This window comes from Alligator mississippiensis, chromosome 10 (assembly GCF_030867095.1).
Source record: "Alligator mississippiensis isolate rAllMis1 chromosome 10, rAllMis1, whole genome shotgun sequence".
Lineage (NCBI taxonomy): Eukaryota > Metazoa > Chordata > Crocodylia > Alligatoridae > Alligator > Alligator mississippiensis.
The window spans coordinates 70,122,260-70,142,150 of NC_081833.1; the positions used below are offsets into that span (position 1 = coordinate 70,122,260).

A 19,891-nucleotide genomic window follows, 5' to 3' on the forward strand; every position below is an offset into this window, starting at 1 on the left:
GGGGGTAGGGGCTGTCCAAGGATTGTTCATTGTTTGTCCAGCTCTAGTGTTTAGAAATGTGGTGTCCTTTTGGTTACTATTAACTAGTGTTAACTGTTACTTCCATTTTTAAAACCCATACTGTCAGAAGTTCAGATTTATATTAATTTTCCCTAGGTTTGCATAAATTCCTCACTTAACAAACGAGGGCCAAATCTCATTATTTCACATCACGTCTTCCTCCATCTCCCAGTAGCTTCTACATTGTCAAACTTAGATGTAAAAGCTTTCAGACTGTCATCTTTGTCTGGAAAACAGACAAAGGTGTGGGTATAAACTTCATGAAGGACAGGCAGGGGAGAAGAGAAGGAGGAATTGCACTTTTTATGTAAAAGAGCCATATGATTGCTCAGAGCTCCAGTATAAAACTGGAAATAGGCGTGTTGAGAGTCTCTGGGTTAGGGTCCAAGGGGAAAGCAACAAGGGTGATGTTGTGGTGGCGGTCTGCTGTAGACCACCAGACCAGGAGGAAGTGGTGGACGAGGCTTTCTTCAAACAGGTAGCGGAAGCTTCTTGATCACAAGCCCTGGTTCTCATGGAGGACTTTAATCACGCTGACGTCTGCTGCGAGGGCAGTACAGCAGTGCACAGGCAATCCAGGAAGCTTCTGGAGAGTGTTGGGGACAATTTCCTGGTGCAAATGCTGGATCAGCAAACTAGGGACTGTGTTCTTCTTGACCTACTACTCACAAATAGGGATGAATTGATGGGGAATGCAGTAGTGGATGGCAACTTGGGGAACAGCGAGCATGAGATGATTGAGTTCAGGATCCTTAGGAAAAGAAGGATGGAAAGCAGTGGAGTAAGGACCCTGGACTTCAGAAAAGCAAACTTCAGCTTGCTCATGCAGGATCCCCTGGGAAACCAGTCTGAGGGGGAAAGGAATCCAGGAGAGCTGGCTGTATTTTAAAGAAGCCTTACTGAGAGAGCAAGAACAAACCATCCCAATGTGTAGGAAGACTAGCAAGTATGGCAGAAGACCAGCTTGGCTTAGCAGGGAACTCTTCAGTAAACTAAATCACAAAAAGGAAGCTTATAAGAAGTGGAAACTTGGACAAATAACTAGGGAAGAATATAAGAACATTGCTCAGGCACGCAGGGATGAAATCAGGAAGGCAAAAGTGCAAATAGAGTTGCAGCTAGCAAGGGATATAAAGGGTAACAAGAAGGGTTTCTACAAGTATGTTAGCAACAAGAGGAAGGTCAGGGAAAGTGTGGGTCCCTTACTGAATGGGGGAGGCAGCCTAGTCACAGGATGCAGAAAAGGCTGAAGTGCTCAATGCCTTTTTCACCTCAGTCTTCACAGGCAAGGCCAGCTCCCAGACGACTGCACCTGGCAGCACAGTTTGGGGAGGAGGTGAGCTGCCCTCAGTGGCAAAAGAACGGGTTAGGGACTATTTAGAAAAGCTGGACATGTACCCGTCCCTGGGGCCGGATGGGATGCACCCAAGGGTGCTGAGGGAGTTGGCTGATGTGATTGCAGATTAGCTTGCCATCATCGTTGAAGACTCATGGCAATCGGGAGAGGTCCCAGATGATTGGAAAAGAGTGAACATAGTGCCTGTATTTAAGAAAGGGAAAAAGGAGGATCTGGGGAACTACAGACCAGTCAGCTCACCTCAGTCCCTGGAAAAGTCATGGAGCAGATCCTCAAGGAATTCATTTCTAAGCGGGGGGGGGGGGCAGTGATTAGGACCAGTCGGCATGGATTCACGAGGGACGAGTTATGCCTGACCAACCTGATTTGCCTTCTATGATGAGGTGACTGGCTCTGTGGATGTGGGGAGACCGGTAGATGTGGTGTACCTTGATTTTAGCAAGGCTTTTGATATCGTCTCCTACAACATTCTTGCAAGCAAGCTAAGGCTGGATGAATAGACTGTAAGGTGAATAGAAAAGTAGCTGGAGCTTTTGGGCTCAGAGGGTAGTAATCATTGGCTTGATGTCTAGTTGGCAGCCAGTACCAAGTGGAGTGACCTAGGGGTCGGTCCTGGGGCCAGTTGTGTTCAATATCTTCATCAATGACCTTGAAGATGGCACAGAGTGCACCTTCAGCAAGTCTGCAGATGACCAAGCTGTGGGGAGTAGTACATACACTGGAGGGTAGGGCTAGGATTCAAAGGGACCTAGACAAATTGGAGGATTGGGCCAAAAGATAACTCATGAAGTTCAACAAAGACAAGTACAAAGTCCTGCACTTAAGGGCAAAGCAGTCCCATGCGCCGGTACAACCTGGGGGCTGACTGGCTGGGCAGCAGCTCTGCAGAAAAAGCCCTGGGGAGTACAGTGGACAATCAGCTGAATATGAGTCAGCCGTGTGCCCTTGTTGCCAAGAAGGCTAACGGCATACTGGGCTGCACTGGTAGGCATGTTGTCAGCACGTCAAGGGAAGTGATTGCTCCTCTGTTCAGCGCTATAGTGAGGCCACATTTGGAGTACTGTGGTCTGATTTGAGCCCCCCCACTACAGAAAGGATGTGGACAAGTTGGAGAGAGTCCAGCAGAGGGCAATGAAGATGGTTTGGGGTCTGGGGCAAATGACTTCTGAGGAGAGGCTGAGGGAACTGGGCTTGCTTAGTCTAGGGAAGGGAAGACTGAGAGGGGATTTAATATCAGCCTTCAACTGCTTGAAGGAGGATTACAAAAAGGATGGAGCTGGCCTGTTCTCAGTGGTGGCAGATGACAAAACAAGGAGCAATGGGCTCAAGTTGCAGCAAGGGAAGTTTAGGTTGGATATTGGGAACAATTTCCTTACTAGGAGGGCAGTGAAGCGCTGGAACAGGTTACCCAGAGAGGTGGTAGAATCTCCATCCTTGAAGGTTTTTAAGGCCCAGCTCAACCAAGCCTTGGCTGGGATGATCTAGTTGGGGTCCTGCTTTGAGCAGGGGTTTGGACTAGATGTGACCTCCTCAGGTCCTTTCGAACCCTAATTTTCTATGATTGTATGATTCTGTGATTTAGGAACCTGTATACCACACTTGCCACTCAGACAGGCAGGTATGAGGACATTGGATGCATCTACACAAGACACTTACTGTGGAGTTGCCTAATTAGCTCCACAGTAAAGTTTCACCGTCTGCCTAAACGGTACTATTAAGACAGAGTAAACTAATTCACTCTGTTGTAGGATAGTAGTGCCCAACACAGGTACTACTCTACCTCGAAGTTATTTTACTTTACCACAACTTGTGTAGACAGCAACCATGTCTGGCTAGGGCACAAAGGTGCTACAGTATTGGGCTGCCTGCTGGCTAGCCCCACCGTGTAGCACCTTTGTGCCTCATCCAGCCCCTCTGCAGCACATCGAGCTGGGTCAGAGCAGCCCCAGGCTGGCAGGCTGACCCCCTCTCTCCACCTGCCCTCAGGCCTCTTGCTAGCCAGGGCCATGCTGCCCTGGTCCAACGTGCTGTGGTCCTGGGTGCACGTGTAAATGCTGCACCTGGGAGCAGTAAGCTCCGGCATGAACTGTGCCAGAGTTTCTCGCATTAATATTCACGTGTAGACACACCCACTGAGTTGTAAATAGTTATGCTGATATTGGATAAATGACCAGCACGTGGATTCGGCAAACCAAGGTTTGTTGTATAATACATGGATAACTGAGGCAAATACCACAGCTTTATATAAGAATCACTTTTACTCATTCACGCCATATACTTCATTCACACCAAGCCACCTATCCACGGCACTTGGAGTCACACTGCGGTGGCCAGTCGCAGGCTTCTTTGAGGTGATGTTCAGTTGAGAGGGGCGCCGGCTTCAATTCTCTTGACGTGCGGGTAGTCTGGTGTTGCTGGTTAAGGCATCCATCTGGGCTTGGCCTTCACTGCCCTTTTATCTCCATGGGGCAAACTTTGATCAATGCCTGGAGACTTTCACCAATCACCATTTAATTCTTTACTTGTGCTCATCTTTTGGACTCTGTTACCGGTTATGTATTGTTTTTATATTCCAGTCTGCTTGTTTTTCAGTTTTTATTTGTATCATCTCCACATTCTTGGATTGCCACCTGCACTTTATCTTTACAATTATCTCTGTTTACTCCAAATATTTCCTACCAGTCTGTCTAATACCTGTTGCAATTATCCATCTATTAATCATACACCCACAACCCCCCCCTATTGCTTTTTTCCACAAAATAGAAGTACATTTAAAATGGCACCTTAGCATAAGCATAACTATAGCATAGATAGAATACGTTCTAAAATATGTTATAACACCAGTTTTTCATCCTTATTCAGGTCACGGAAACCAACATCAGTGATGAGGTGCATGTGCCCTCTTTATGATCCGAATAGGCAGCTCTGGATTGAACTTGCCCCTATGAGCATACCAAGAATCAACCATGGAGTACTTTCAGCAGGTAAGTGGTGACATGTTATCACTTCAAGAAAAAGCCAGTGGCATGTAAGCTCACCATGCTATCCAGACGGATATAGTTTGTAGCATAGTTTGCTTTCCAAGAGCAAACTGCACTGAAGCCTGTTGATTTCTATGCAAATTATCCCTTTAATGCTGCTTTGTTTTGTGGTGAATCCGTCGGATTCTGAAGATCTGAAAATCACACAGTGATATTTTGTTGTAGCTTGCTACTTTTGTCCCTACAGGAATGTCCTTCTTTATTTATTTTAAATAACTTGGGGTTGCACCTGGTGCACTGTGTTGCTGAATTTGACCTATTGTTTCTGATGAACTATATTGGAGGGAAAAGGACATGTTGTTTTATAGGCCTGTGAGAAGCGGTTAGTATTCGCTTCAGATTCGGATTCGTGGGATAGTGATTTGGTTTCAGTGATTCAAATCACTGTCCCAAGTTGATTTTGGCCAAATCTGATTCGGAGACTTGGCCACAGCCGAATCTCTGAATCGGCCAGGCCCTATCCCCCACCTGCTCTCCCAGCCCTGTCAATGGCTGCCCCGACCACCCTTGCCTCCCGGCTCTTTTTAAAGAAGTCCCCCATTCACCAGCTGCTGCCAGGCAGGGGGTAATCCCTACTGCCCCACACTGCATGGGGATCTCTGCCAGAAGCCCCAACAGCTGCTGCAGCAGCTGGTGAGTGGAGGCTTTCTTTATAGAACTGGGAGCTGGGGCCGGGCAGGGCAGCCTTGGGCGCATTGGGAGAGTGGGTGGAGGTCAGGGGGCTGTGGGGAGCGGGAGCAGTGGAGATGGCCCCCCTGCCTGGCAGCAGCCGTTGACTGGGTGGGTTTTTTTGGTTTTGTGGTGGTGGTGGTTGTTGTTGTTTTGTTTTGTTTTGTTAAAGAGCAGGGACTGAGATGGCAGGCAGGGATTAGCAGGGGCTGGGGGAGCAGGCAGGGGATGGGGCTTGGTGGGGGTCCCCCCCATGATCCTCTCCCCCCTCCTCCAGCATGGAGTCCGGGTCCAGGTTCCTTCATCAGCAAGCGGGGACTGCCTGAATCTCCGAAGCTCTCCGAATCGATTCGGAGAGCTTCAAATCGATTTGGACCTTTTTATTGGTCTGATTTGATTCGGATTCAGCCACCAAATCGCCTCCAAATCAAATTGGCACCCGGACCTTCACACAGCCCTAACGTGCACAGCCCTAACTTTTGCCAGCCCAGTGTCTGATCTGTGGTATTTTTTTTTTTTTAAATGTGATATTCCAAGATGTACCTTAATGCCTTGTCACAATCGCAGGTATGACTACCACTTTAAAATCGCCATATGTGCTTTGTTTTGCAGAAGGATTCTTGTTTGTGCTTGGAGGTCAAGATGAAAATAAGGAAACTTTAAGCACTGGAGAAAAATACGATCCAGACACCAATTCGTGGAGTTCCTTGCCACCAATGAATGAGGCAAGATCACTACCTAACTGTGTCAACACTTATTGTTCCTGTAATAAATTGGGGTCTGCAGTACTACACCAATGTTAACTTCCAGTCACTTGAAGCCTTCAGAAGCCATAGTGCAGATCACCATACTTGTGCATTTCTTTATTGCCAAGTTTGGATCAGTAATAACTGCAGCCCCTAGGAAACACCCATTTGTTAGCAAAGAGCTAGCTTTAGAGGTGAAATGCAGAATTTCATTTCTGTTCAGAAAGTACCCTTAATAATGTGGGTTTATTCTCCTTTGCAGAAAGCTTGTATGCATGTCAGTAGGTATAAATAGGATATTTATGTACTGGAGAATCCTAACGGGGATGAAGGGACTGCACCAGAGACCTGTGCTTTAAATTAGAGGATAAAAAAAAATCTTGCTCTGGAGAAGGATACTTTTTATTATAACTTTATTTTTATTGGAGGCAAATTGCAATTACAAGCATGGTAGGCAGGATGTCAACTTGTGAATGTCACTGCAACGTGAATTTATTGATGTCTCTTGTAGGCACGACATAATTTTGGTGTGGTAGAAATTGACGGAATTATCTACATTCTGGGAGGTGAGGATGGAGAAAGGGAACTCATCTCTATGGAGAGTTATGACATTTATAACAAGACATGGAACAAGCAACCAGACTTGACCATGGTTAGAAAGGTAAAGATCTATAGCATAATAAGTTAAATTTCAGCAATAAATGCTTTTCTAAAAAATCCTGTTGAGCTGTTTGCACTGTCTGTTGCAACTTTTTCTTAAACCAAAAAATTCTCCAATGGCAGAGAGGGGAAGAGTGTGTTTTTTCTTCTTTATTCATCAAAATAAAACTGCTGCTCTAGTCAGAATTTTTTATACTGTCTTGTTTGAGTTGCAGTTTATGGATATAGCTTGCTGCTTTCCCATAATGCAAACTTGATCAATAATTAATTTTAAAATACTAGAAAGAAGAAACTTGTGCTGCGTGTTTAGTGCATACTGTCATTCTGAAAGGACAGAACAAGTTGAGATAATCTTATTTTATTCACCCTGAATTTTTTAAACTCTACTTGCAGCCAAGCTTGAAGAAAAAGCTACTGCATCTATATCAGGCTGACTGAAACATTTAAGAACAAATTTATTATGGCTAGATCATTTGACTTAATTTTCTAAATAAAATGTAGCAATGAGGTTATTTTTGTGTTATCAGTACTTTTATTCCTGCAAATTCTCCAACAAGAGGGGATTATGAAAAGTAATGAGTTTTCAAAATGGGTGAAACCTCGTATAAACTGAATAGCAGTCCTAATGCCTCCAGCCGGCTGTGAAAATTACTTTAATTTCACTCTGGCTGTACTCTTTACCCTTTGGTCACACATTCATAAGTTAATGAGCTGTTATAGATTGTAGTCACCACCAAAAATTTAACACTAGCTGAGATGCCTTGGATTTATAAGGGGCAGTTTTCAGGGACAGCTGTTCTACTATGTATACAGAGTAGTTGTAAGTGAAAATGAGGCAAGTCCATTTGAACTTGTCTTCCTCTTTTTTTCAAAACCCTTACAGCTATTTTCCTTTGAGGAAAGTTTGACGCAGTATTATTATAAACTGTATTCTTAAATTAATTTTTCATGTTGCTCAGAATGTGCTTTAATGAAGCTGCTGAAACCTGGAGGTTTGAGTCTTTCACTGTCTCCTCTAAAATACTGAAGGTACTCCATTAACAGGATTCTGTAGATTTCAACTTGTATATATAATTTTTTTTTTTTTTTTTTTTTTTAAAGATTGGCTGCTATGCAGCTATGAAGAAGAAAATCTATGCAATGGGCGGAGGCTCCTATGGAAAACTGTTTGAATCTGTTGAGTGTTACGACCCTAGGACTCAGCAGTGGACAGCCATCTGTCCCCTGAAGGAGAGAAGGTAAGTAAAAATGCACACCCAGGTTAGTAGGATGTGTCATTTAAATCCTAAAACAACAAGGCCTTACAAACATGACCCCAGGGTACTTCTGTTTTTAAAGAAACGAATCAAGTTTTAGCACTAACTTGATACTGCTAGCTGCATGGCAGTGGTGTAGACTCAGTAATCAACTTGTGCAGTCATTTTAGCTTTGAAGCCTTGGTCCTTTTGTAACTCTGCTAAGCAGTTCTAATGCTGGTAGACGGACCTCCAGGTGGATTCCCTTGCCTCTTCCTGAGTCATATGGTAACATGGAGATTTTGTGCTGGGGATGTAGCCTGGGAGTGTGGACACGGCCTGGGACCAAGCATTGGTGGGATCTTTAATTTATTTATTTTTTGGCTGTAAGAGTGCCTTGGGCTCTTATCAGTTACCAAACTCCATGGCATAAAATAACTTGCTCTCAAGGCACAGTGAGTGCTTCTCTGCACAGTGAGCCCAAAGCTGGCTATTGAAGCATTCCTGCTATTCTGCACAATGAAAACAGACATGGCATTTTGTCAGGATTGCACTTCCTACCAGACTTGAAATTTAGGACTTTGTCCCTGAATGAAAAATTGGTGCTGTTTATTTTTTTGGACGATGATGTATGCACTGACCTAAATGTTTCTGAACACCTGATCTGAGCATTTGAATATGGAAATAGGGAAATGCATGGAAGGATGTGGGTGGATATATTTAATAGTGCTTGTTTCTTTTCTTTGGCCCTCAGATTTGGAGCAGTAGCTTGTGGAGTTGCGTCAGAACTGTATGTGTTTGGTGGAGTCAGAAGTCGCGATGATAATCAGGCCAGCGAGATGGTGACCTGCAAATCCGAATTCTATCACGATGAGTTTAAAAGGTAACTAGTTCTAGCTGTAGACCGAGCATGTCTCTATCTCAGTTATTTTTATCTTTTTTATTCCCTTTTGAAGTGTAGAGTGTCATAATGCATCCAGCTTTTCAACAAATGTCAGTTCATTTTGTTGAGTTTTTGCTTCAATGTGACACCTAAATATTTCTTCTTGTGGCACTAAAATTCTGGTTGTTAGGCATAAGTAGCTGCTTGGAGATGTTAAATAAAAAAACCCAACTCCCCCTACCCTCCGAAAAAATAACAAAAAACAAAACAAAAAAACCCCCAAAAACAAAAACTCACACTTTACTTTAAACTCAGTGCACTCCCATGCCAGCCCAGGCATGCCCAGAAGAGGCAGCACGTTACTTGGACCCAGCTCACCCAACAAATGTATAGATCAGGTACGTTAGTGGGGCTGTTTTGATGTTTTTATCTAATAGCTGATTGACTCAGCTTTAGATAAACGTCAAAAAGCCCCGTGAAGCACCCGATCTATGCAGATGCTGCGGAGCTGGATCAAAGTAACACACTTCTGATAAAGCATATATATTTTTTTTTTTCTTTTCTTTAAATGTTTGCAAGCAGCCAGTGTGCCTCGTTATCACCTTGTTGATCATTCAAAACTTACAAGATCTGATGCCTCCTATAGTTCTTTCTTCACATTTTAATATGCGTATGGAAAGCTTAACTACTGGAAACAAGACTGGATGTTGCTGTTAGAAATGCTAAGAATTTCAGAGTATGCCAAGTGGTAATGAAAGTATGAAAATGCTCACTTGTCTGCGACTAAATAATTAGGCTTGTGGTCTTCTCCAAATAAAATCACAGGAGCTAGGTTGATGTGTAGTTTTAAGCACATGCATATCATTAACTTCTGTATGAAAATATTTTGTCTGCTGTTATACTCAATATGTTCAAGACTTGTCTTTCAATTAAAAAAGTTTTAAGACTTTTTCCCAGCTGTTTTACATTGACAGTTTTTACCATCTACCACTGCTTCTGTGATGCTTTTATACAACATTAGGGGAAAAAAACTCTTGCTAATGTGGTAATTTAAGACTTCCAGCAATGTTGATTTTAATATATCAGACTTTCCAAAAAGGTTGGGAAATCCTGACCTATCCAGATTTGGTTGCAGAGGAGTTATCATTGCCACCTAGTGGCTTTCACACATGTTCATAACTGACAGTTTTAAAATTTGGGTTGAGTGATTTAAAATTCTTACAAATTACAAATTCTTACAGTAATTGATAGTAGTTTAAAGTTAATAAAATGACTTTTTGTGAAACCAGTAAAGGACAGAGCAAAGTAGTAATACCTTGACTATCAATCTTCCTTTAAACTGGCTTCAGTTTAAAAAAAAAAAAAAAATAAATCTGAGGCATATTTAAAAAGAAAAGGTAATCTTTACTTTTACTTGAGTAAATCCCCAGGGCCACACTTTCAAACACTGGCTTCTGTGAATATACATGATTTAAGTGTACATTCAGGGTCTTGTTTTGAAGTGGGATGAAGTACAAGAGCAAACTATGCCTAGCTCCTCTTATGCCTTTGAAAAGGAGAATTGGTAAAAAGTAGGTAAAAACTAACATTTGATGTGTTAGTTCAGTTCAGATGCTGTCTTTCCCACTTCGTAACTTCTGCTTCCTCTGCTGGAATTTATGGCATCTTCAGTACCAGGAGTGGTAGCATTTTTGTACAATGGTGCTTACCAGAAGAGGGTGCTGTATTACCATCTTATGTGTTACTATTTTAGATCATAGCTATGAAGATAAGCAGTCTTCACGTGTATTAGATGTGTTCAGAGTATGTAATTTGAACGTAATTTATCATTGACATTTAAAAGAAGGTTATAGTCTAGGAGAGTTGTATCTGTTGTAAAAGTGTTATTTATAAAGGGACTCCAATTAAAAGCAAAAGGCAGAACTCTTTATAAAAACTTAAGCATTGGTTATGTTCTTGGCAAAATGATATCAGGATCATATTACTTCATTAATAGTGTGTGGCAAGTTTCAAAATTTATACAAAGTGAAGGCAAGTTGGATGCCCTTAAAGCATGGAAAGCTTCCAGTTGTCTTGCTGGTACTGAGTAGGAAGCCATATTCTGGCTCTCTCAAAACCATGGCTAAAACATTTTATGTATCTTGCTTTGTTTGCAAGTGGACTCCGTCTGTCTCCATCATATTATATGTTGTCTGTGGCATGCGTTTTTGTAACACCGTATAAACCAGTAACACCTTTCCCTCCTAAAGTAAACCGGGTACGTAGCACGTAGTTTGTGACGCATACAAATAAGAACAATTTACTTCTGTGTAATCCATAAACTGTACCCTTAACTGTTTAGTACTAATTTTATTATAGGACTGTTGATTTGTTCCCACAATAATGGATCATGTTGTGCAAGTATATGATGTAGGTGATAATGGGTTGTCAAGGAAACAGCATACCTTTTGAAGATCTCTCTGCAAAAAGTCATACTTTCTGTAGAGGAGACAAAGGCAGTATACATCAGCATTTTTGTCTAATTAAAGTACGTCGATACTGGAAACACATCTTTCCTGAGTGAAGCTGGAATAGCACAAGGATAGGGGGTGTGCCATATGACCTAGGATGGGGATTTTTGTTTCTGTTGCATATGGTGCAGCAGTAGAGAGCTTTCAGCATAGTACACATGCTCTAGTGGTGTACTTCTAGAAAGCTTTTTGGCTGTTTGTATTAGGTGTTGATTTGGGCTGTGTTAGTGTACTAAACTATGGAGGGCCAATAGTGATATAGACAAAAAGTAAACCCCAGTCCTTTTCTTCCTTTAAGCTGTCTAAGTGGTATTTTCTCTTAGATACTGAGTGCGTTCCTATTTCCATCCAGTCAGCAGGCACAAAACCATTAAGGGCATTTTTATACATGCTTCTGACACAGCGCTGGGTGCTTTTAATTAGCAAGCCATGCTAATAAAAAGCACCCGCATGTCGCATGGATCGGCAGCACAGTGCACCCCCACGCTGAAAAAACGGTGCTGGTACACTTTGAACTAAAGCTCATTGAATGTGTTTTAGTTCAGAGCACACTGCTGCCATTTTCTCAACGTGGAGGCACACTGCACTGCTGATGCACATGATACACAAGGCTGCCAGAGTGTGTCAGTTTACGTGCACCAACAGACTTGATTAATCGAATCTTCTCCCCACATGTGTGTAAGTGCCCTCAGATGCCTAGGTACATCAGGCACCTCCAGTTTGTCCTGGTGCTGTCTATCGCACGTGCTGAGAAGCAGTCTAGAATAGCTATCTTGGCATCTTTCTCCCAAAGTTTGTAATCCAGTTTGGCTTGGGATGTGCACAAACTCACCCCAAGTCCATGATTCCTTATGTCACAGGAGGGAATTGCACCAAGCAGGATTTGGAACTAAGATCACACATGCAGAAAGAAAACCCACCTACTTTTTGGCAAAAAGCCCAGTGATTAGGGGTGTTGGCTAGGAAATGAGAGCTCTGTGTGCTCAGCCCTGAACTTGCATCTCCCACCTCCCAGAAAAAATGACCCACCTATCAGGCTATGTGCTGATGCCGTAGGCCAGCATTCCCAACAAGGCTGTGAGGGCATTCTCCATTCCTCCTGTTGAAACAGGTGGTGGGTAGGAAGAAACTCAAGTTATGGGATCAAAAGGAGAACATGCTTTCAGCAAGGAAGCCATCTCCAGGGAAGGATAGAAGCCTGGGTTCTGTCCCCTGCTTCCAGTGCTATTTTTAAGCAATTTACATGAAATAGTCATTGGACGAAATGCAAACAGCATTGGGAGCAGGGGGCAGAACTCTGCTGTTGGGTAAAAGGTGGATGAGTTGTCTGTCTTGTTGCACTGTGCTTTACGCTGAACATCTCTCTCCATGTTGGGATCCAGCTCATGCAGAAGTAAGCACTTTCTCACAGCCCTGAGTCAGACACAGGAGCTCAGATACACCCCCAAAGGCTAACATTTCCTGCTTGGAACTGACTCTGCTGTGTGCTTGCACACTCAGATGGGAATGGGAAAGCTGTGCATCTTACTGAGGAAGAATAGGATTGTTCTGTGCCGAGGCACGCGTGCATGCATTTGGGTGAACTGGTGCATAAATGTAGACATCTTGTAGACAGGATATGGACTTGAAGGTTTCATACCACCTCACCTTCACTCATGTTAATAATAGGGGCTTCCCCTTCTGCACTTTGCTGGATGACTAAGCATGCATAGAATATTAGGTGGTGTATTTGTAAGTTTTCATTGATACTGTCATAGCAGGAGAGCACATTCAGACTGGGCCCCGAAATGAGCTTAATAGAGTAGCAAAGAAAAGGGCATTGCCTGTCTTGGCCTACAAGCTCTGACTGAAATGGAAACGCAGAGTTCGCTATGTTTGTCATGACAATTGAGGTAGCTATCTATTTGTTTCAACATCTGCTACCTCTAACTGTCTTTATAGTGTCATGAAGTGCATGTGAATAGAAACTAATGGCTATTGCCAAATTTCCAGCTCTGAACTTGGCCATCAAGTATTATTTATAGGTGCTATAATAGACATGCATGATTAGAAATGATCGCTTCCTGCATCCGTCTCACACCTTCTGTATCCTAAATCTTATTACCCAAGAACTTGGGCTCTTGGATAATCTGGCATTGATTGGATTCCAGGAGCAGGGCCTTAATTGGTTAACCCGCCTCACTTTGACTTCAGCTAACCCAGATGATTTCAGTGCAGGTGGCTTTTTTTTTTCCTCCGGATGACCTCTTATCAGTTACTATGAGCTTTAAAATGATTGGCAGTATTCTCAGATATCTTCACACCACATAAGGTGCTTGACACTGATCTCAACATTTAGTTGAATTTTGACTGACCACATATAGGAAATGTATTTATTTATTTATTTTTAGACTGTGGTTTGTTTAAGCACCATGTTCTGGAGTGTACCGGTTAAAACTATGTTGATCCATTTTTAGACTTGACTGTGATTCAGACATCAGATTTTAAGCGCCTGGAACTCCTACTGAAAGCCCAGTCGTGTCAGCTCAGTCTTTCATGCTTCCAGAGTTTATCAGCTGGATGACTTGTTGTTTACCTTTGTGTATCAGATGGAAGTGAGGAGAACAGAGGTTGTCATTCCAGAAAATGGACTGAAAAGTCATTTTGCCGCCTTTTAGCATGAATATTCAGGACTCTCATGAAACATCAGGGAGTACAAATTGGCTTTAAATCTTGCACACAAAAAAAAAAGTCTTTATTCCTACAGCATATTGTGAAACACTCTGTGAGGAAGTTGATTGGCTGGCGGCTTGGACTCTTGTCTCAACTCTAGAAGCTGCTGCATTTTACTGATGTGTTATGTATGCAGCATAAACTGTATGGAAAACATCTGGATTGAAATCTCTAATGTTCTTAGGCGGGGGCTGTGCTATTTTGTAAGTGATAATTTGCCAAACAGTTTTTCAAAAATGATTCCTGTAAGTAACTGGCACCCAGCAAACACCCTTTGAATAGTGTGTGTAAGGATTAAAAAAAACCAAAACAAACTTGCAACAAAATATTTAGAACCAAAAAAACTGCTTCCTTTAATATGCAGGTGTCTCCTAAGAAGATGCTGACATAAGAGGCTCAGAGGCAGATTCAGTGTGGGTACAGCAGTGAGGATATATTCCTCTTCTGTTGCTGATTCTGATGCTCAGGAAACCCCAGAGCCTCCCCAGCTGTGGGTGTAGCTGTGCTGGGTGCCAGGCTCAGCAGGAGAGAGCTGTAACTGTGGTCCAGTTCCTTGTTGCAGTGCCTTTCCCCTGGCTCCCTCCTGTTCCCCACAGTGCTGGTGTCCAACACTGGCCAGGAGCAGATGCAGGAAGGAGGAACCTATGCACCACTGCTGCTGTCCCTGGCTGACAAAGCACAGGGGGGGTGGGCCCAGGGCTGCTCCTGCCCTATGTTGCAGGGGTGACTTTGCAGGGATCTGGGCTTGATGGGAGGCAGCAACAGCAGTGTGCAAGTTCCTCCTTCCAGCACCTGCTCCTTGACAGCGGGGAGCACCTGCAGGGAAGGTAGGCAGGGGGCAGCAGCTGGGAGGAGGAAACTACTTGCTACTATAGCTGTCCCTGGCCAAGCCTGGCTCTCAGTATAGCTGCTCTCTTCAGCTCCTGGTTGGAGTGGAGCAGGAATGGCTTTGCTCCCCCTGCCCCCACCCCTCCCCTTGTCTCTAGGTCAGCTGAGGACAGCAACAGAGATCAGGAGGGGTCGATGCCCCTCTTCGTGCACTTGCTCCCAAGCATCCCCTGCCAGCTATACTTCCAGCCCCTGTGGTGTGAGGGGCAGGGTACTGCATCTCCTTCAGCAAATTCTGGATCTGCCCCTGCACAGAGGGATGAAACAGCTATCCCCAAAGTCAAATTGGAGGGAGACTTTCTCAGTTAATAGTTGTTATGCAAGCCTTCCTTCTGCACTGGGTACAGATTTTAGGTAGCAGATCTTGAAGGCTTGGTTTCTGTATTCTGCCTCTCTCTCTCACTTCTCATTCAGCATTAAAAACACCCATTCTGTTATGAGTTACTGCAGTTTGGATTGCTGTCTCTTTGTATTCACTTATTGCTTTAAAAAATGAAAAGCTTAAGTGTTTTTCCCCTGTTAGCTTCGACAGAAACACATTTTAGTTTTACATGCCTTACTGTATCTATCAACTGTGTCTACTGCTGCAAAAGAAGCTGTCACCTCTTTTTCCTTGAATCTGACTCCAGCAGAACCATTTGCAGAAAATAAGCACCCAGAGGAGCAGACTTACTAAACAGTTCTTTCTCCTTCTTAAAGGTTGTGAATCTCTTGGTATAATTTATTTTCTTACTGTCCAAATGGCAGGCAAATGGTCAACCTACAACAAGCTGGAGCTTAGTCCAAAGCTGATGAAACGTGACCCCTTGCCCTTCCTGCCTTTGTTGTTTCCTAGCTTGGACTGCTGGAAGCATTCCTGAAAAGTACATAAGTTGGTGAGGGGCAGGAAGGAGATGAGTTTTCGTTCGCAATTATGGCTTCAGTTGTTGTCCAGTTGTAATATACAGTTATCTCACAGATGCCTGCCTTGCCAAACCAAGCAACATCCAATTCACTGGCAGCCTTTCGGTGTTGTCGGGCTGCTTGCAGGCCGTGCTAGAGGGCCCTCCTCAACAGTACATGTATCGTCATTTGTACGTGCCCGCAGCTGCAGCGTGACCTTTCACATTGGCCCCCATCTGCAAACACAAGCTGCACGCTGCATTTGGCCAGTCTGGAACCTGTTCAGCCGGCAGCATGGACGGCTTAGAAGGTCAAATCCAGAAAGGTGCATGATGCAGTTGGCTAAGGCCATTGATGAAGACCATTCCTCTCGCTGGCATGACTGCCTGTGCTGGCCTGGCACGTGGGGAAGGCAGTAACACTGCATTTGTCATGCTGTGACCTGTCTCAACCCCGGACATATGTGGCCATATGTGCCTTTTATGAGACACTCCTGTGGTGGTCTCCTGCCTTCAGGAGCACCCTTCGGCTGAGAACCAGCTGAAATGTGCCAGGAACCAACTCCTTCACCTGTGCTACCTCAGCTCCTTGCCCTTCTCCCCCAGGCCTTGATAGCTCTTAGCAATGCCATTTATTCACGGCCAAAGAACTGACAGAAGCTAAGAGCTACTTGCGTGCAGAGGGGAAGCAGCCTGTGTGCAGTGGAGGATCTTGTTTGTACAAGCTCTTGTGGGCTAGTGTGTTAGGGGTGAGTTTAGGTTGGGAGCATGTTTTAGAAATAGCTCAGATGTCTCTGTGCTACATTACTCAACTTCGTATGCAGCCAGGTCTACACTGCATTTATATTTTAGGGACCCAGTAATCTCCTAAAAGCTGTATCGACCTGAACTTGAAGGATGATGAGCAGTTTGGAAAGTAAATATTTTATTTATTTCTTAGTAGAGGTAGTATGTGTTTGGGGTAGTGGTATGGATTTAAAATACGCTGTCTCCCTTTCCCTCCATATTATGCTACCACAGTTGAAGTCACTGGAAGCACTTGTGCTTTGGTACACAGGAGGGCACTACCTGAAAACCTGAATTTAGTTTAAAAGACCATGCTTCAGGTCCCATTGTATAAAGCAGACTTCTAGAAGGCTGACATGGCAGTGCTGAGCAAGGGGAAGCCATCGCGCTAATTTGATTACACGTCTCTACGCAAGGATGGCAGAGCTTAGGGCTTGCCCTAGCCACCCATGCCCATTCACACACTCCATGCTTGGAAAGATGCCAGTGAAGATGCCCTATGGTTATTCTGTAGTGGCTTCTCTTGAGCGTGCCAGAGAAGTCGAAGTCTTGAGGGGCTGCAAAAAGATGCCTTAGGCCAGCATTCCCCAAACTTCCTGGGGCTTATGCTCTACTGCATTGTTTTCGCACCTCTCTACTTCAGCCACCAATTTTCACCTGTGCCCCTTTCCCTCTACCCCAGTGAAGAACTTCGGAGAACTAGGGCAGCATTTCCCTAACTGCCAGGCACATGCTCTGGGGAGACAAAAGCTTCTGGGAGCAGTCTCATGTTCGGAGCAGTGGGGGCATAGCCTGGCCAGGACATGCCGCTGCTCTGGTATAGACGCATCTCTCTGTGTCCAACCAGAGTTGATACTGGTTTTTAATATTTTTTTAGCCCTGCCTCCTGTTCTCTGAAAATACAATAGGATCAGTTATTTTGTCTTTGTAGAGGGTGGGGGAAAATGATCATCCATCCCTTAATAATCCCAACATTTCAAATCAGTGAATGAAGCAACATAATTACTCTACCACAACTGAATCCACCACAGACCTATCTTGCTACAGGTTGTGCAAGAGAAACCAATGCATAAATAGTAATTTAGGGTGCATCCAGAAGAGTGCAGACATTTGTTTCCCCAGGGACAAGTAGCAGTGGCACACCTGCGCTCGGCAGGTTTCCCCAGGTCGGGTAGGGGAGCTGGTGCTGGTCCCAGCAGCCTTACCTGGGGTTCTGGAGGCCTCCTGGGACTGCAGCCATGGCAGGAAGCCTGGCTGGCAGCCGGAGCGTGGCTCTGACCGGCCAGGCTCCAGTTTTGGGTGGCGCACACTGCCACCACGTGCACTGCCCTGCTTTTTTTTTTTTTTTTTTCCAGCATGGATTTGTTTGATTTCAGATCAGCCCCTCTTACGCCCTCCCCCACAAGGTAGCAGTGCGGGGAACGTCTGCATGTGCGGTGTGTGGCACGGCAAACAGGTCTACGGTGCCACACACCGCACGTCTGCACTTATTTGGACACAACCTTAGGAATTAAATTCTCAGTCGAAGAGGGCTCATAATTCAAGGTGATATGATGCAGCAGCTCTCGACTCCCACTTGTACTGTGGGGCAGCTCTTGGAATTGAACAGCTAGTTCTGTTGGAAGTGTGTTTTTACAAGGCTTTATACCTAGGCTGTAAAAACGTACTCTGGATAAAAGTCTGTAGCCTCGTAGTGCAGAAATAGTTTTAAAAGAAGCTCTCAAATGAGTTTAGTTTGAATCTAGTGAATTATTCAATAGCTGAGAAGATGTTTAACTCTTTTGGCTGAGTTATTTGTGCACTCCTCCACCACCCCCTCTCCCAAAAAGCTTGAAGCTTGTATTCCTATAAGAGAGAGGCTTTAAAACTTACTGTTCACATCATTAGAACCTATCCTTATAATTAATGAGTGCGTTTATCAAGGTGTTTGTGACTGGTGGCAAATAATGATGATATTTTGTCTTGGCCCACATTTTAGAACAGGGCTGCATCTTATGAGGAAGTATCATCTTTTTATAGAAGAAAAGTCTAGTTATGCAGATGCTAAACAATTTACCAGTGTTGCACAGGACTATGGCAATATTGGGAGTAGATCCCAAGTCTATTGATTGCCTTTGACCCTTTGAGCCCAAGCTAATTCTGTCCCCTTGCCTTGATATGATACGATCTCTTTTCTGTAAAATTGTCTCAAAATACTGAATGAGACGGAAGTGAATTTTTTGTGACGTTCTGCAAAAAACCTCAGAGCGAAGAAGGACTGTTACATCTCTCTCTGTTTAATTTACCCTTACAAATTGATCCATTTTTCTTGCTAAAATAACTGATATGTGTTTTTCAGCTTCCCCTCAAATTGGTTGAGCTGTCACAGGAAGGGTAATTTTTAGTAATAAGTAGGGACTGTACAGTCACAAGTCATTGACATCTGTGGAGAGATTTTTTCCAAGTTTTCTTTTCTTGAAATCTATGGGACTCCTGCAGAAGGGGTCTCTAATAGTCCTTGGTCATACTTGACCTGTCCAGTGCAGGAACCATGGAGGGTCGCAGGCCTGATTTATGCCGTAGTGACAGGTAATAGAAGTAAATCAGCATCTGCAAAAGTGTGGGTAAAATCTGCAGATGTTTTTGCTGTGGAGGAACAGGCTGACAACAGTGTATGTCATGTCCTAACATTGGAAAGCCTTAAATCAGAATTTGTAGAGACATTTCCAACTAGCACAGGCACGCCTCTGGTTTCCAAGGGCATTGATAGGGAATATTACTCTTAAGTTAGTAAGAAACTCAGACTGACATGGTGTTGAGAGTACCGCAGCCTTTTTTTAAATGAGAAAACACTGGGGATATACAAGGAAAGCATAATATGAATTTGAAAACGCTGACTCTTTTTGTTTTCCTAAAAGGAAAGACACTTCTTTCTCTTTCCAGAAATCCTTCAGTATTATTCGTTCTTCTCCTCCTCTGGTTTTGAACATTAAATCTCACTAACTGCTCCACTTTTCTTACCGGCTGTGTAAGCATTTGCCTCTGACTATGAGGAGGACTTTAAGAACTGGCAAGAGAATTGAGGAACGCAGTTTAGTAACAAAACCTCGTTATGATAATTGGCTGTTTCCTGCCCTTCGTCCTGAAATTAACATAGATGGAGAAATAAGCATTACGACTCAGGTTTGAAAGCTAACAAACGCCTTTTCCACCTGGGGAAAATTGAGTATCATGGCAATTGCAAAATAAACTCCCTTGTGCAGGGCCTTTATAACAAGGGAGGGGAGGGGAGGGGGAACACGAGAGGAAAATATTCTGAAACAAGTACTCCATTCAGAGTGATTTTATTCCAGAACAAAGGATCCCCATGGGGAGCTATTCTAGAAGGCCTGTGAAGATCACTTTTTTCAATGTGACCAGACCTAAGGGACTCGGAGGCCCAATTCCCAATGCAGGTCTCTGCCAAAAGCATCAGATTTTACGT

At 43.9% G+C, this 19,891-nt stretch overlaps 1 protein-coding gene across 1 annotated transcript in view; it reads left to right on the top strand.

The window, feature by feature from the left end:
- The window catches only part of GAN (gigaxonin), a 56,972-nt gene that overhangs the window by 20,845 nt on the left and 16,236 nt on the right, over positions 1-19,891 (top strand). Inside the window, exons 5-9 of the mRNA XM_014609254.3 lie at positions 4,280-4,401; positions 5,740-5,852; positions 6,385-6,534; positions 7,635-7,771; positions 8,523-8,651. Coding sequence (XP_014464740.1) covers positions 4,280-4,401; positions 5,740-5,852; positions 6,385-6,534; positions 7,635-7,771; positions 8,523-8,651 — 651 coding nt within the window. The remainder of the gene's footprint in view (positions 1-4,279; positions 4,402-5,739; positions 5,853-6,384; positions 6,535-7,634; positions 7,772-8,522; positions 8,652-19,891) is intronic.